This window comes from Mauremys mutica, chromosome 9, assembly GCF_020497125.1.
Source record: "Mauremys mutica isolate MM-2020 ecotype Southern chromosome 9, ASM2049712v1, whole genome shotgun sequence".
Classification (NCBI taxonomy): Eukaryota; Metazoa; Chordata; order Testudines; family Geoemydidae; genus Mauremys; species Mauremys mutica.
This window is the reverse complement of record NC_059080.1, coordinates 97,729,392-97,746,428: the sequence shown is the minus strand read 5'-3', so window position 1 is coordinate 97,746,428 and position 17,037 is coordinate 97,729,392. Positions and strand designations below refer to the sequence as shown.

Sequence of the window (17,037 nt, the reverse complement as noted above, 5' to 3'; positions counted from 1 at the left end):
GCGGGGGTAGGGAGGCCCAGGAGCTGCTGCTAGAGGTAGCGTCATTTTCGCCCAAAACCTGTAGGAGCTGTCGGATCCCTGGTCCAGCCCCTGCCAAGTGGCCGGTACCTATGGCCTCTCCCTGCCTTGTTAATGACCCCAGCCTGGAGGGGGTGCCTGGGCCGGGATGGCGGGTGCGCTCGGCTCCCAGCGGAGGGGGAGCTAGGAGGGACCGGGGCTGCCCCCCCCCCGCAGCCCCTCCTCCATTTCCCTTGTGCGGCCGGCTGGCGGGGGGCCCGAGCCGGGGCACAGGGGCGGCAGGCGGGGCCTGAGCTCCGGAGCCGGATCCCCCGCCGGGTTCTCGGGAAGCCGCGAGCCCGGGGGTGGCGCAGGGGCTGGGGAGGCCCCGGGTCTGCCGCTCAGCTGACGGGCGAGTCCAAGTGCCGAGGGGCCGGGGCGCCGCCCCGCCCTGTGCCGGCTCCAGGCCCCTCCTCCCCCTTCCCCGCCACCAGGTGGTTCCGCCCCCGCCCCCCGGAGCGGCCGGGCGGGGCTCCAGCGCCGGAGAGGAGCGGGCGGGAGCGAGGCGCCGGCGGCGGGGACGGAGCGGTGGCCGCGCCCCCGAGACCCGCACCCCGGAGCGAGGCAGCCCGCGCCGGGCGCAGCCGGAACCCGCCGCCAGCCCCAGGCACACGCGCCCCGCGGGATGAGCGGCGACGAGCTCGCAGGGGGGAGGCGGCCGGGCTCCGGGTCGCCCCCCCGCGCCGATCGCTGGCCCCCCGCCTCTCCCCCGGCAGGTGCCAGCCCCGTGCCCAGCCCCGGCTCCCCCGGACCCGAGGAGGTGAGGCGGGGGCGGGGCGGGAGCGCCGGGCGCTCGGGCTGTGGGGGCTGGGCAGGCTCGGGCCCCGGGGAGGGGGCTCCATGTGCTGACTGGGGGGCGGCGGCGGCAGGGGCCCGCTGGTGCCGGGGGCTCTGGGGGACCCGGACCCTGTGTGCCAGGCTCTGGGGGGAGGGGCGGCGGGCCGGCGGGGGGGGGCTGTGTGCCAGGCTCTGGAGCGGGGGGCAGGGTGAGGGGCTGGGGGGCGGCGGGCCGGCGGGGGGGGGCTGTGTGCCAGGCTCTGGAGCGGGGGGCAGGGTGAGGGGCTGGGGGGCGCCGGGCCGGCGGGGGGGGGCTGTGTGCTAGGCTCTGGAGCGGGGGGCAGGGTGAGGGGCTGGGGGGCGCCGGGCCGGCGGGGGGGGCTGTGTGCCAGGCTCTGGAGCGGGGGGCAGGGTGGGGGGCCGGCGGGGGGGGGCTGTGTGCCAGGCTCTGGAGCGGGGGGCAGGGTGAGGCGCGGACGAGCTGGGGGGGGCTGCGTGGCAAGCTCTGGAGACTGGAGCAAGACTCAGCCGTGTGCCTGGGGGGGAGGGGTGCTGTGTGCTGGGGGGGAAGCTATGGGGGGGGCGCTTTGTGTGCTGGGTTTGGCTTTGGGGGGAGGTGGGGGGCCAGCGGGCCAAGCCGGCCGGGGAGGGGGCTGTGGAGCGAGGCGGAGTGCGCTGGTCCGGGTTTTGGGGGTCGTGAGGAGGGGGGACGCTGTTTGCCTCGCCAGGCTCCGGGGGGAGGCAGGGGGGGCTGTGTGCCGGGGGTGTAGCTGAGGCGGGGGGCTCTGGGGGGCTGTGTGCGGGGGGTGTAGCTGAGGCGGGGGGGCTCTGGGGGGCTGTGTGCGGGGGTGGTTCTGGGGGTGTAGCTGAGGCGGGGGGGCTCTGGGGGGCTGTGTGCGGGGAGGTTCTGGGGGGTGGGGGGCTGTGTGCTGGGGGTGTAGCTGAGGCGGGGGGGGGGCTGTGTGCCCGGGGTGTAGCTGAGGGGCGGGGGGGCTCGGGGGGGCTGTGTGCCGGGGGTGTAGCTGGGGTGGGGGGGCTCTGGGGGGTTGTGTGCGGGGGGGGGGTTTCTGGCGGCTGGGGGGTGGGGGGGCTGTGTGCCGGGGGTGTAGCTGAGGCGGGGGGGGGCTGTGTGTGCCGGGGGTGTAGCTGAGGGGCGGGGGGGGCTCGGGGGGGCTGTGTGCCGGGGGTGTAGCTGAGGGGCGGGGGGGGCTCTGGGGGGCTGTGTGCCGGGGGTGTAGCTGAGGTGGGGGGGCTCGGGGGGGTTGTGTGCGGGGGGGGGGGTTTCTGGCGGCTGGGGGGTGGGGGGGCTGTGTGCCGGGGGTGTAGCTGAGGCGGGGGGGGGGCTGTGTGCCGGGGGTGTAGCTGAGGCGGGGGGGGCTGTGTGCCGGGGATGTAGCTGAGGCGGGGGGGGCTGTGTGCCGGGGGTGTTTCGGGGGGGAACCCCGAAAGCGGTGGGTGCCGCCACACGTTTTGGAGGAGGGGTGCTCCGGCGCCTGCCCGCCCCTGCCCCTCCTCGGTTCCCTCCGGAGGATCCGCCGGGCCGCTCCTGCGGCGGGGAGTGGCCCCGTGGGGGCCGGCTCAGGGCAGGACCGGGAGCGCTGTGCGGGCGCCATCTTGGGCGGGATCAGATATCGGGGGCGGGAGGGACCCCCTCCCCCTCCCCCTCCTGGACTCCTTGCTCTGTCTCGGGCTCTGGGCCGAGGGCGGCTCGGGGGCTGCTCTTCATGGAAGGTGCCGGGCTCAGGCTCAGCCTGTCTCTGGCATCCATAATGGCAGACTCCTGGCCGGGCTGGCCCCCGGTGGATCGGGCTTGGGTGCCGCAGCTAACAGGCTATTCCACTACCTGCCCCTTCCGCAGGAGGTGTCAGCGGTGTGTGTTTGGGGGGGGCTGGGCACTGGGGAGCATGTGGGGATAAGCTTTGGGCAGTGTGTTTTGGGGGGGCTGGGCACTGGGGAGCATGTGGGGATAAGCTTTGGGCAGTGTGTTTGGGGGGGGCTGGGCACTGGGGAGCATGTGGGGATAAGCTTTGGGCAGTGTGTTTGGGGGGGGGTCTGGGCACTGGGGAGCATGTGGGGATAAGCTTTGGGCAGTGTGTTTTGGGGGGGCTGGGCACTGGGGAGCATGTGGGGATAAGCTTTGGACAGTGTGTATGTGGGGGGGTCTGGGCACTGGGGAGCATGTGGGGATAAGCTTTGGACAGTGTGTATGTGGGGGGGTCTGGGCACTGGGGAGCATGTGGGGATAAGCTTTGGACAGTGTGTATGTGGGGGGGTCTGGGCACTGGGGAGCATGTGGGGATAAGCTTTGGGCAGTGTGTTTTGGGGGCGTCTGGGCACTGGGGAGCATGTGGGGATACGCTTTGGACAGTGTTTGTGAGGGGGGAGGTCTGGCCTTTGGGAGGAGTGTTTGTGGCTGAGGGAAGTTAGCTTTCTGTAGTCCTGGGCATGCTCTCTGCTCTTTCCTTCAGGCCTGTAACTCGGGGGTGGGGTGGGGGGGGGAGATGCTCTTTCCAACCCTGCCACCACTGGTTGGCTCCTCCCACCCACCATAGGCACTAAAGGCCTCTCCCCCTGCTCTCCAGGAGGCAGGTGCCCCTCCCTATGGCTGGAAGTGATTGTCCTTCAGCCCTTGGGAAGAGAGGTGGTTGGGTGGAGTCAGACCTCTGGGGTTGGGATGTGACCAGGCCCCGGGGCTGTAGAAATTCCAGGCTTCCCTCAGTGTTTATCATGAACTTCCTCCTCTGCTCTTTGGGGTACTGCCCTTCAGAGTTGGGATTGAGGGGCTGGAGTGTTGGCCTTTCTGGTAGTTCCAAGTGTTAGATGCCTGCAGACTAGCAGGGAGGGGGCCGCCAAGCTGCTGGTGTTGACGCAGGCTCAGCCATGAGTTTTCACTGCCCTTGGGTGGCTGGCATGGACTGCCTGGCTGAAGTAAATGGTAGCACTGTGCCCATGTGGCCTATCCCCAGTCAGTCAGATAAGTGCCCATACTGGCTGGGATTGGATCCAATGCTTTTATTTCCCTTTGTCTTGAAGGAGGTGGGTGCAAGAGGCTGTTTTGTGTAGGACTCTGGAGTTCCGTAATGGGCAACTTGATTGTCCTGAGAGGAAACTCTTCTCAGGTGCCCCTGCCATGGTGGCATAGCTGTTCTGATTCCCCTCCATAGAGCTGTAGACTCAGGGATCAGGCAGGATGGTTCTCTAGAGTCCAATGCTCAAGGCTTTGTCTGAATGCTCCTGTTTTAATTGTGTAGGGGCCTGTTATCCTTCCCACTGGATCTCAGCCAAGGATTTCCTTAGGCACTGATCATGGTCCCTGCTACAAACCCCCCAGTCCAGTGACTGAAGATTAATGGAGCTCATTGCTGGGGGCTCTTCCACAACTTCAGGGGTTCACCCTGTTTAGAAACCTTGTAGAAACTCAATATTCAAATATTTCCTTTCTACACATTGTGTGCATGTAGATTTGATGTGGTGGGGGTGCGTGAATGGGCTATGGCTGCAGGTTCTGGGTGTATCTTTGAAAGGGAACATCTAGGCATGCTGAATGTATGGGTTGGTTTGGGAGAAAGGAGGGTCGCCTTGGTGGGCTGGGCACTGCAGGCTTCTGTGGTGGCGTTCAGGCAGTCTCGGACTGTGTGCGGGTTATGTTGCTCAGGCATTCCAGGGCTGTATGTGCTGGATGTATAATGGAAAAGCAGCAAAGAGTCCTGTGGCACCTAACGGACGTATTGGAGCATGAGCTTTCGTGGGTGAATGCGACGAAGTGGATATTCACCCACGAAAGCTCATGCTCCAATACGTCCATTAGTCTATAAGGTGCCACAGGACTCTTTGCTGCTTTTACAGATCCAGACTAACATAGCTACCCCTCTGATACATGTATAATGGAGTTACTTGGTGGCTGGTGTCGCACATGCAGTTCTTTCTGACTCCCACAGTGGCATCTTGTAGCATAAGATTTGGTCATTGCCAGCTTGGCCTTTAACTACAGACAATGTTTCGTCAAATTTTTTTCTAGCCATCAAGTCTGAGGCTGGCGGTGGAGAGACTAATCAATAAAATGTCATTTTTTGCAGCCACCACAAAAAAGACAAAGAACCGTGGAAGACTTCAACCAGTTCTGCACCTTTGTGTTGGCCTATGCTGGCTACATCCCCTACCCCGAGGAGGTAAAACAGATTGGTGTGTGCGTTGTGCCATTGTTTTGTGTTGTGTGAAGGGGCCAATGTCCTGGGAGACAGACCTGGCACCTCTCCTTTCTTTCTTGGCACTGAGGTTTGGGGACTTCCTGCTGTGTCTTTTCTCCCGCTTACGTCTCCTTCCCTCCCCCAATAACTCCAAGAACATCACATCGTTGGTGTGGTCTTGTGCAGATCCTATGTGCTTTTCTTTGTCCTTACAGAATGAACCCTGGAGCCTTGGAGGCAGCATGAGTCCCCAGAACAGCACAGGCAGCACTCAGGACAGTGACAGCTGGGCCTCATCCCATTCCTCTGATTCCCAAGTACTGCCAGATGAGGGGAGGATCAGGAATGCCAAGTACAAAGGCGGCAACCTGTTCCTGAACTGCCCCGACTTCCCCAGCAGTTTCTATGCAGTCCAGCCCCAGCAAACCAAGAAGAAACTATCTGCAAAGAAGCTCATCTTGGATCAAGAGATGGAACAGAAGATGATGCTGGCTGGCACGAAGAATTTAAGTGATGTTCAACAGCAAAGGAAAGAGTCAGCTGTACTAGAGGAGCAGGCGCCTTATGTAATGGGAAAATGTCTTGAGTCCTTGGTTGTCCCAGCTGGCGAGCTCCGACCCAAATCCCTGTTGGAGGAGTTCATGAAGGAAGAAAAGGACTGGACACATGGGGTTCAGGGGAGTGAGGTGCCAGTAGGAGGCTACTTTCGACCAAAGGAGCAGGAATCATGCCCTGAGGAGAGGAGGAGCTCCAGCTGTCAGAATACTGTGGATCAAAGCAAAGAGGAGGAGGGTACAAGCAGTGTCAGCTCCCAGCTCAATTGTAAGATCCCAAGCTAGTTTGTATGGCGAGTGTGGAGGGGTCTATGGGAAAAGAGGGGCAGATGTCCCTGGTCTGGATAGGTGGTTATGTCAATGCTTTATCACTGCAAAGCTACATTATGTTCCAATGTAGGTTCAGTTGCATTGTGGGGAGCCCACAGCTACTGGAGTCCTAGCCTCACCCAACAAGAGGTGAAGTAGGGGAACTGCAAAGCATAAAATCAAGGTTTGGGTCTCAGCCTGTCAGAGTCCTTCTTTCCCCTGATGGAAACAGGGCTAGAGTCAGACTCATTCTTCAGCTTGGGAGACTCTCTCAAACTAACCCTTTGACTGATTTTAATTGCTCTTTTCCCTTTTGCAGCTTCACCTGTGGAATTCACAGTGGCACCTCACAACACCAAATCAGAAGGTGAGTTGAACCCCATTATGTGTGGTACTGGCAGCCTCTCCAGCACAGGGATCTGGGAGTCTTGCTTTGCTGCTGGGCTTCTTCCTGAAATGGGTGTGGATTGAACCAGATGGGAGAATGCAGGCCAGCATAGGATGGGCCTGGGTTTCCTTCAGAGCTCATCACTAATCATCTGTGGGGGTCAGTGCTGAGCCCTATAGGCCTTCATGCTCCTGGGACAATGTATACTGCCTTCCTGTGTGCAAAATCTTATGCTATAAACTGGGCTTGTCTTGCATTTTTTGATGGAGGTCTGTCTCTCCCCATCTAGAGGATGATGCTTGGGACCTGATAACCTGCTTCTGCCTGAAGCCCTTTGCAGGGAGACCTATGATAGAGTGTAATGAATGCACCACCTGGATCCATCTCTCTTGCGCCAAGATTCGCAAATCCAATGTGCCTGAGGTCTTCATCTGCCAGAGATGCCGTGACGCCAAACAAGAGATCCGTCGCTCAAACCGAGCCAGAACAGTGCCCCGCAAACGCTTCTGTGACTGATCCTCTCCCCCAGAGATATGGTGATTGTGGGCGGGGGCCCTTTGTTCTAAGACTATAGCCCAAGTTGGCTAGACAATCAATGCACAGTGATTATAGGAGGCCTGTGGCACTGGAAAGTGGGAGCATTGTGTTGGGCATGCCCCCTGTACTTCCAACTCCAGGAAGCTGGCATGTTGAGACTCACTCCAGGAGGAATAATCTCTCTTGTGGAGATCATGTAAACTATGTAGCTGAGACATCAGTTTTGCCAGTGCAGTGGGGCCCAGCAGAAGTCTCTCTCAATGGAATCCAGTGCAGTAGGTCAGCCAGAAACCTTCCTGTTGTAATACACATGGGGCTCAGTGCCTTTCCCCCAGGCAATCCAGGAGAGCCTAGTCCAAGTAGTTTCCCTCTGGTATGGTGACTGCTTAGACTTATCCCAAGGGTGGTTATCCCACTGGTGCCCAATTCCTTTCCTGTGACAACCTTAAGAGTGAGTTTAGTGCTGGTGAAAGTTGTCAGGTGGCTAGTGCCCCCCTCTTCCCCCACACTGTCATCTTTAATCTGGGCTGTATCTGGTTTGTTGAGTGCACAAGCCTCTCCCACTACAAACCATGCTCTGGAGTGACACCCTTTGGGGGGCGGGGGAGGAAGTTGTCCTCTGTGCTCTCATAGCCTGTCACTTACAGTGATGTGGACATCTGGACCTGAGTTGAGCACCCCTGCCTTCAAACTTGCTTCGTGTGGAGTAAGCAAAGAGAAGCCTCTGACTGCACTCACTAGCTTGAGGTTGGGAAGAGAAGGGCAGTGTGTGGTTACTGTAAATATTAATGGTGACTGTAAATAATTTGTAACAGATGTTTAGAAAATTATAAAACAATTCTTGCTAAACTGTAAAATGGAGTCCTCTGCTCCCAAACTTCCAGTTGCACTGTAGTCTCCTGTATGAGGGGACTTAAGGAATTGTGGCAGGAGCCCAAAACAGGTTGGGGGGAGGGGAGGAGAACCGTTGGAAACTCATGAGAGGGAGAGTCCACAAGCAGACCCTAGGCAATGGCTCTCAGGACTTCCCCTGCTGTTGTGCACTGGGCTGTCTCCCAGGAAGCACCCTTGCTGAATGATGTGAACAAAGTCCTGACAGCAGAAAGAAAGTGAAGCTTGTCTGAATTGTCCAATCCTGTGAAGAATTAGCAGTCTAGGCTCCTTACTGAAGTTTGAGGAATGTTAGTGTCTCAGACAGACATGGGGTCTTTTGTGAGCCTTATCCACTATGCAAATTGCTGCCTCTTAAAGTGGATGTGCCTGCTATGAACACACCTTTACATTTGTAGACAGGATACTTGCTCTTCTCTCTCTCCCCAAGGAGGACATGACTGAGCTGGCTGCTCCACATGTACTAAGTATTAAATTCTATCTTCTAATTCTCCTTTTACCCACCCACCAAAGAACCAGACCCATGTGCCTTCTGCACCTTCTATGCTGCATTTCAAAGATGCTGCTCTCCCTGTGCTGGAGGCACTTGATTTAGTCATATAAACTGCAGGTGTTCTGACTCTTGTGCTGCATGTTGGTACTGAGCTGGACCTCTGCTGCTTGGGGTGGAGGGAAATGAAAGGAACCTAAGATCACAATTCCTATTTTTCCAAACTTGTGTACTTGGCTGCCATGAGTCATCATCAGTCAGCAATGTCCCTGTCCCTCTGGAAGGGTTTGCTCCTTGTACCCCTCTCCTGTGGGGGGAAGTTTAGGCCCCTGAAATGCTTTACACTTTTATAGTTTATACTAACTTTTATTGAAATTATGTAAAATAGCAAATTCTTGGGAGTGTGGGTGGAATATGTATATAATAAAGTACTTTTGCCATAACCCTTGTGGCCTTATTTTTTCATGACCTCACCTGTAACTCCCTTGTATAAGTTTGTGACTATTTCCTTGGGCTGTGCTGGGAGGGAGAGGAGCCCCTAGTCCTGTCCTTTCTACCATGGAGTCATCTTTGAGAATTTGGTGGATGCTGGGGAATTAAAAATCCAAAGCCTGGTGCCCTGGAGAAGAGATGTTAACTCAGGGACATTGAGCAAAGAGAAATGTTAGAACACCAGGGCTCTCAGATGGGTGAGGGTTACACACAGTCTCCCCTTGAAAATGCAGGAGACTATCAGCTGGGGTACTAAAATCTAGGATTAGACCATATGTGCTAGTCAGGTGGGGTGAGATTCTAGCCAGGACTGATGGCATTTTTCCTCATCTGTGATGCCAACAGGCTTGCTGTTTAAGTATTTGAGAAGTGCAATCACTATTGATTACATGGCAGTGGTCTGACACTCATGCTGTAGAAAGGAAAATTAAGGAAATGGGGCATCTCCCTCACCTAAGGTAAAGCATCCCTTTAACTGGGAGGCAGGCACAACCCCCTTCTACCACACTGCTGAGCATATCTGTGGCAGCATGTCAAAATGCCAGCCCTATCTTAGGTGACCAGACACCCCTCACATGCCCTATCCTGGCCTCTGTGGTGACTTAGAGCTCAAGCTAAAGCCTCCTCTAAAAAAAAACTCCAATAATACACCCAAAAAATGGTCTGTTTAGATAATTTTAATCAAAACAGGATTGATTTGAACAAAATAGTGATTTCAAACATCAAGGCACCTCTCCATACTATTGTTATGCATATGATATGGTCTGCTACTAGAGAAATTAACTTCCAGGAAATTAAAGTCCAGGAAATCTCTTGGTGGTGTTGTTACTTGGGTCACCCTTGAAAGAATAGCTCTGAGATGGAAGCCCCTTCCCCCACATTCTTATGGGGGGCAAGATTGATGCTAAAGCTAAACTATATTTTAAATGTAAGCAGTTAACCTGTTGAAATGATCAGCAATTACTCTCTCAGGGAAAGAGGGTGGGAGTGAATACAAGACAGCATTGGAAGAAACAGCTGTGTGTGATGCTGCATTGACACTAAGGCACATAACTACAATTTAGTTACCCTATAAAGTAGGGGTTCTCAAACTTAAGGTTCACAAGCTGTCAGCCTCCACTCCAAACTCCACTTTGCCACCAGCATTTATAATGGTGTTAATACACAAGTGTTAACACTTTATGGGGGGTGTGTCACAGAGGCTTGCTATGTGGAAGGGGTCACCCATATAAAAGTTTGAGAACCCTAAAGGCCATACCTTACCTTTTATCTTCAAAAAGCCTGCCACTGACAATAGCAAGGAGTCCTCGGGGGACTAAAATTCAAGTTTAGTCCAGGACTTGTACTCCAGCTCATTAAATGGAACCCCACCCCCTCCACAGGCTAAGTATGACAACCCATTTCCCTACAGATAACGCAAACTGCCCTACCTCCCTGCCACTGGCATAAATTCAAAGGCAGATGTTGAGAGAACAGTGAACTTGTCTGCACACACATCACTGCCACAACACCAAATGCCCACAGTATTTGTTCTGCAGCTAGGACAGAACCATTAAATCATTGGCTGTCTCTCCATGCCACTAGGAAACAAAGGTAAATACTATCCTTGCCCCCATGGAGCTTACAATCTAAATTAGAAGGAAAAGTCTAGGCTTAGCAGGCATGTTCTAGATCCCACAGTTCTGTTAGAGCAGAACCAGAGATAGTCCATTAAATCTATCATGGCAGATGGTGAAGACAAGTCCCTGGTGGGGTAGCAGCCAGATGTCCCTGCTACTTTATTCTTCCTTAGCCCAAACTGAGTTGCTTCTCTTCTCATCCAGGTGGGGAATCACAGCCTCTGTGTAGAACTTCTCCAGCTTGGGCTCAGTTTTCTCCCAGAACCCTGCATCAAAGTCCACTGGGGTGATGACTGTATCTTTGTTGGTGTGAACCACCAAGTCAGCCCTGTCAAAGCCTGTTGTTGCCATTTCGCACTGCAGCTGAGTGTAGTAGGGATGGTCTTTCTTCAAGGAGTAGGACTCACCATCCACTTCCAGACAGAAGGCTTTGTCCTTACAGGCCTCTTTCACTGTCTTGTCTCTGTGCTTATAGGGACACTTGACCTCCAGTAGCTTTTCTGTACCTGCTTCTCTGACAATTCCATCTGGGCTGGCTGCGAGCCACTCCTTCCCTGGGTGAATGAAGAGGCCACAATCCTCCACCTTCACAGACCTACCTGTCCTCCTGGACTGGAGCTCCTCATATGCCTGCACTGCCTTTTTCTCATTTTGGGTGCCCCAGGACATGGCTGGTGTCTGCATTTTGGAACCGGAGCTCACCACATCCTTGAGATAAGACTGGGGCACCTCTGAGCTCTTGCCATTGACAAACTTGCTGTTAGCGATCCTGGGTGCGACTGAGGCTGTGATTCGGTTTTCCCGCCACTCGTACCACTTGGGATTATCCCTCTGGCCCCGGGTTTCCCTCTCCACTTTCACCACATCTTCTCTTGTCAGCAGGGAGGAAAATTTGCTTGCTTTGCCCCGGTCAGTGGTACTGGCCTGAGAGCGGCTGGATTGACTCCCTCCCAGGCAGGGGTCAGCACCAGCAGGTGCTTTAGCTGTTGTGGAGCAAGGTTTCCCTCCACTAGTTACTGTGGGGTTCTTAGCTGTCACTCTGTAGCTTATCTTGGTGTCTCCTTGATCACTGTCATGTGCTGCAGTGGCCCTTGATTGGGAAGAGCTTTGCCCGGCTCTTCTGGCAGTGGTGCTGCTGGCTGGCTTGTCTGTCTGTGCCCTGCTGGTGCCTGAACTCCCAGCAGCCTGAGCACTCTTAGGTCGGCTGGCTGTGGGTGTTGTCTTGGCCTGGGTAGAGGCAGCAGAGGAACGGGGTGCTGCTGGGGTGGCTCTGGGCACAGTTGCCGCCTGACGAGGTGAGGCTGTGCTGTCAGGGTTTTTCCTGGGTCTCCCCATTATTCAGTGTCCAGGGTCACACTGTGAGAGCACAAGAGAAAGATGAATGTACATTCCTAGACCAGATCAGTTTCCCAGCTCTGGCAGGAGCTACTATGCTTGAGGCTTCAGGTGGGTTACACATCCCTTCTCTCCTCATGTAGGCAGGACATCCTGCAGCCCTCTGCAAGAATGCGTCTATCTCTGTATTAGGCTGTTTGACACTTCTGTGCAGTCCCCAGGCAAGCCAAGATGTAAGGATCATGCAAGTGCATCAATGCCTGACCCCTCCCTTTATCCCTCTTTAAGGCTGTGTGATGTCTGACCTCTCTGCAGCAAGCTGGGTCTTAGGGCCTACAACTCCATAGTATGCATGGTTCTGACCAATGAAGCCAGCCCAGAACTGAACTGGAGCTAACCCAGAGAGGGTTCAGGGAAGGAGTAGGTATCAGCTAGGGCTGTCCCATGGGAGCTGGAGCCGTGATGGAATGTAATACCTAATGTGAAAGTTTAGGGAGATGTCTGAGTCATTGTGAATCCCATTGTTTTGTGAACACCTTTTGTGATTGAAAACTTCATATCAATACAGCTCATTAGAACACCCATTTTGTAGCACAGCCTTGACAGTTAGTGGACAATCTGAGAAGTTGAGAGTAATCAAGGGACATCAACACTGACTGACTCTTTCCTACTGGAACAATGGGTTTTCTACTGGTAGGGCCATTGACTGAATGGTCTCTACACAATCTGAAGGGGCAGGGAGCTCAAAACTAGACCTCTTCCTATCTTGCAGCACTGTCTTATAAGGGATGGGTCTCTAAGCAGAGGCGGCCAGCCCTTTCCACTACCAGCACCAAGAGGAACAGGCCAGAAGGCAGTGAAAGGTGCCCAAGGGCTCAGACCAAACCCAGGACACTCAGACCAGCAGGAACTGGATACATGAGCTTGTGTTCCACAGGTCTGTTACTCTTTACAAGTTGTTTGTAAATACCTCTTCAAAATCTTAAAGCCCAATAACATAGTAACATTTTCTTGGATTTTCAAACCCACCAACCCTCACCTTTAGGTGTGTAACCCTTACCACAGCAGTAGCAACCTGCAGGACAAAGGCCTCCACAGAGATTCTCTGTCTAATCTGCAAGAAATACAAAAGATAAACAGTAGGAATTAAGATCAAGAAAGTACATCTCCATGATGCAGAGGGACCAACTGAGGCAGAGTGTGAAGTGACTTGGCCAAGGCTGTTGGAGAGCAGGTGTCTGTGCCAGAAGTGGAACTGATTTCTTGTCTCCTAGTCCAGGATACTTTTACTTGTCCAAGCTGCTTCTGACCACACTGTACTGATTATTAAACAAAGACACTCAAGAGTAAATTAGAGGCTCCTGGAGCAAAGACTCCCTCTCTGCTGGCCTATGAAGGGTCATGCCCAGCTACAGTGCAGATAAATAAGCATTGTAATCCTCTGTCTCAGCACCCTAAAGTAACAAACCAAGCCATAGCAAATACTCAATTGCTTCCTGGGAGAACCAGGTCTCTATGTCTGCCCCACTATGAAAGGCCCACTTGCTGCATCACTTCTCAGAAATCAAGCCTCTGAAATTATGGATGCATTGGGATTTCACTTCCCTTTCTGGCAGTAAAAGTTAAGAGCCAACAGCAGAGTCCCCTTTAACAAACATGCCTCTCTGCCTGCTCTCCTCCATACTAGGGAACTCTGGATTTAGAAGGGTTGATAGTCAATTTCACTAGTTCTCAGGGAGAGGGTTAGCAGGAACTATTGACATGGCAAAAATTAACATTGTTATTAAAGAACTGAAAAGCTGTAACCACTATTTTTACTGTTGAAATGTACCTGATCCCCAAGTAACCCTCAGGCCATTCTCATTCTCCAACCTGGTGTAAGGGCCTTTACTTTCATATCCTGGTTTTCTTCCCAGTTTAGTGGCTCGGTTGGGGCTTCTGGATGCCAATGTCATTTTTGCAAACAGGCCCAGCAGTTTATTTCATGATAATCTTTAGAATGCTAAAGTTTTCTTGGGATCACACATGATACCCACTCTTCTTTGCCACTCTCAAATTAGTGTCTCCCTCCATGTTTCTCACTGGTGCCAGCCTGTCTTCCCAACTGCAGTGCCAGGATTATGACAAGACAAAATGGTCAGATTCCCATGACTCAAATATTCCCCTCTAGCAACAAGTCCAGCATATCTGTCAGGATGACTTGAACTGCTCTAGTCTGCATCCATGTGTGTGACTGTCCAGGGAAGTGGGTTTATTTATGCCACACTCTGCTGCTGCAATTCACAAAGCAGCCAAACATAATTTTTTCATGATTACACTATCATCCCCACCCCCCCAGACTCTTCAAAACAAGCCTGTTCACTTAAAAATGAAACTTGTTCTCTTATAGAAAGAGTCCCTGGCTCATTCATAGGCCTGCCAACCAACTATCTGTGGATTTCAGTAAGACACCCTTTGCCCGTGAAAGCTATAGCGTTTGTAGGGACAAGATAGGTTTCATTTCAGGCTGAGCCCCATCCCTGTGAATTATTCACGGTTTGACAGGACCACGTCGGGGCCAGAGAATCCAAGGAGTGGAGCCTTTGGTCTGTAGGTCACTGATCTCAGCCATTTATAGCTCTGGCTCATTCAGGGACCCATTTAACAGCATCTGCTCAGGATCTCTGTGAATTGGCCCGGGCGGGCTCCATGGATCTCTTAGCAAGAGAGCCGTTCAGTGTCCCCAGTCTGCCCGGCTGGGTGTTGTGAAGGACGAGGGGACCCATCCAGCTGGGCTAGGGCCGGGCAGGGAGCGCTGCTCCCTCCAGGTCTGGGGCTACAAGCCCCTGAGCCTCAGACAGCCTGAGAGAGGCCGAGTGCCCCCACCCCCGAGATCTGAGCCCGTCTCAACCCAGCCCCCCGGCAGGGAGGGGCTACAAGCGCCCACCTCCCCCCGCGCGCAGAACTGAGCCCCGCCCTCCAGCCTACACGCCCCCCTGCCACCGGGAAGCCAAGTCCAGCCCCCGGCGGCGCGCGCGCGCCTCCCCCCAGCCCCCGGTGACTGGCTGCAGCGTCGGTGCACGCGGCAGAACTAGGCCCGTGGCAGAGCCGGGACAGGTCACTCCAGCCCCGCGCCGGGTTGGGAGCCCCGGCTCGGGCCCGCCCTAGTGCAGCGGCGACCCGCGCCCACAGATCTGTCTGCAGGGCGGACAGCGCGCGGCCCCGGGGAAGGGGCTTCCGGGGCACGCGCCAGGGAGCGTCCGCTCGCCCGGCCCGCCAACGGCCGCACCCCAGGCGGGGGGGGGGCTGCCTCGGGGGCTTACCCCGCTCCTACCTGAGGCGGAGCTGAGGTGAAAGAGGCGGGGCCGGGCCGCTCCCACACGAAGCGATGGAGAGAACGAAGCAGCGCCGCTCCCGACGCCGCGAACCCCTCCGCTGAGCGCGCTGAGTCCCAGCGAGGCTCTTAAAGTAGCCCCGCGGAGCCAATCAGCGACAGCGACCGTCACCGCCTTTTTTTTAAACAAAATAGTGAGCGGGATGGTCCGGCCAATCAGGTGCCTCCGCTCTCTTCCTTAAAACGTCCTTTGCAGGCCATTGGCTGCGAGGCAGAAGCGAGGGCGGGGTTCGAAGACCACTGGGGGGCGGGGTCCGTCAGTCACGCTAGGCGGAGGGGCGGGGCAAGGTGGGAGCACAACAAAAAAGCCCGGAGGAAATGCGGGAGTTTGGTTGTAGAAAAAACCGTTCGCGTAACCGCTCGCGTCACGTGACCACCCCGCTCCTTTCCCCCCCCCCGGCCCAACTTGAGGGCGCGCAACCCACCGCCTGGGAGCGGGAAGGGGTCGCTCTGTCAGTGTCACGGGGTGTCTTTGTGGGGGCGGGGGGTTAACGTTCAGTAGCGGGGTGAGCGCGCTCCTGCAAGCCACGAACTCAGATGGGAGCGGAGGGGGATGGGGTGCTCTGTCCGACCTTCCCTTCTCCCCGGGGGTTGGCGCCTCTCACCCTCTGCGTGGGTTTAGTGCTGGGGAAAGGTGTCAGGTGGCTAGTCCCAGAGACCAAGGGCCTCTTTCAATATAGCAGATACAGCGCAGGTCAGAGGGCAAGCTTCTCCCCCTGCAACCCATGCCCTGAAGTAACACCAGCTGAGGGGGCAGAAAGGAAGTTGTCCGCTCGGCTGTTATGGCCAATGTCAAATGTTGTGATTTGCCCTAGGAGCTGGATTGAGCAACCCCTCCCGTAAACTCGGGTTTCACCTGGACTAAGCAAAGAGTAGCCCCTCTCTGATCTGACTGCACTCACTAGCTCCAGAGAGTCCACAGGCAGCAGAGAATAAATAAAACCACCCTGGGCGAAGCAGATCAATCTCATCCCCTTGAAATGGCTCTCCAGCCTTCCCCTGATGCTGCTGGGCTGTCTGCCAGGAAGCATTCTTCATAAAAGTTTGGTGGATGATGGGAACCAAGTCCTGAGAGAGCAGGAAGCAGGTGAGGCTTCTATTTCTGAACTGTCCTCTCCCCTGAAGAATTCTCAGGGTCTGGCAAACTTGGCTCCTCAGTCAAATTTGGGGACTGTTAGTGCCTCATACAGACTGGGGATCTTGTCCCTTGAACCTGCTGCCCCTTGAATGGGATATGCTGACTATGGAGTTTCTAGGCAGAATATTTTCATAGATTCTAGGGCTGGAAGGGACCTCGAGAGGTCATCAAGTGCAGTCCTCTGCCCTCATGGCAGGACCAAATACTGTCTAGACCATCCCGGATAGACATTTATCTAACCTACTCTTAAATATCTCCAGAGATGGAGATTCCACAACCTCCCTAGGTAGTTTATTCCAGTGTTCAACCACCCTGACAGGAACTTTTTCCTAATGTCCAACCTAAACCTCCCTTGCTGCATTTTAAGCCCATTGCTTCTTGTTCTATCCTTAGAGGCTAAGATGAACACGTTTTCTCTCTCCTCCTTATGACACTCTTTTAGATACCTGAAAACTGCTATCATGTCCCCTCTCTGTCTTCCTTTTTCCAAACTAAACAAACCCAATTCTTTCAGCCTTCCTTCATAGGTCATGTTCTCTAGACCATTAATCATTCTTGTTGCTCTTTTCTGTACCCTCTCCAATTTCTCCACATCTTTCTTGAAATGTGGTGCCCAGAACTGGACACAGTTGAGCCCTAACCAGCACAGAGTAGAGCGGAAGAATGACTTCTTGTGTCTTGCTCACAACACACCTGTTAATGTATCCCAGAATCATGTTTGTTTTTGCAACAGCATCACACTGTTGACTCATATTTAGCTTGTGGTCCACTATAACCCCTAGATCCCTTTCTGCCGTACTCCTTCCTAGACAGTCTCTTCCCATTCTGTATGTGTGAAACTGATTGTTCCTTGTTCTTCTGTCTCTTCTTCAGGGGGAGCACATAACTGA

At 54.9% G+C, this 17,037-nt stretch overlaps 3 protein-coding genes across 13 annotated transcripts in view; 2 read left to right on the top strand and 1 right to left on the bottom strand.

Annotated features, from left to right (window-relative positions):
• Positions 1-529: 529 nt before the first annotated feature.
• LOC123377283 (PHD finger protein 23A-like) lies at positions 530-8,633 on the top strand. The gene is made up of 5 exons (XM_045029989.1): positions 530-817; positions 4,911-5,003; positions 5,237-5,843; positions 6,204-6,251; positions 6,562-8,633. Exons 1-5 carry the CDS (start codon positions 683-685, stop codon positions 6,786-6,788), a joined length of 1,110 nt encoding a protein of 369 aa, XP_044885924.1. The 5' UTR covers positions 530-682; the 3' UTR covers positions 6,789-8,633.
• A 189-nt stretch (positions 8,634-8,822) lies between these two features.
• LOC123377282 lies at positions 8,823-15,084 on the bottom strand. Of its 2 annotated transcripts, none has more exons than XM_045029988.1 (3): positions 14,950-15,084; positions 12,676-12,750; positions 8,823-11,657 (listed from the first exon to the last, which is right to left on the bottom strand). In XM_045029988.1, the coding sequence occupies exon 3, from the start codon at positions 11,634-11,636 to the stop codon at positions 10,461-10,463; it is 1,176 nt and encodes a 391-aa protein (XP_044885923.1). In that variant the 5' UTR covers positions 11,637-11,657; positions 12,676-12,750; positions 14,950-15,084; the 3' UTR covers positions 8,823-10,460. The 2 variants fall into 2 exon arrangements, with proteins under 2 accessions (XP_044885923.1, XP_044885922.1); XM_045029987.1 differs by having other exon boundaries at positions 12,697-12,750; positions 14,950-15,083.
• Positions 15,019-17,037, top strand: part of VWA5B2 (von Willebrand factor A domain containing 5B2) — a 66,396-nt gene continuing 64,377 nt past the window's right edge. For 3 of the 10 annotated variants that reach the window (XM_045029979.1, XM_045029978.1, XM_045029977.1), the window contains exon 1: positions 15,529-16,096. Coding sequence is in view for 1 of the 10 variants with exons in the window: in XM_045029980.1 (XP_044885915.1) it covers positions 16,012-16,096 (85 nt within the window). In the remaining 9 variants the exon portion in view is untranslated. The other 7 variants (XM_045029980.1, XM_045029981.1, XM_045029967.1 and 4 more) reach the window with 6 other exon arrangements.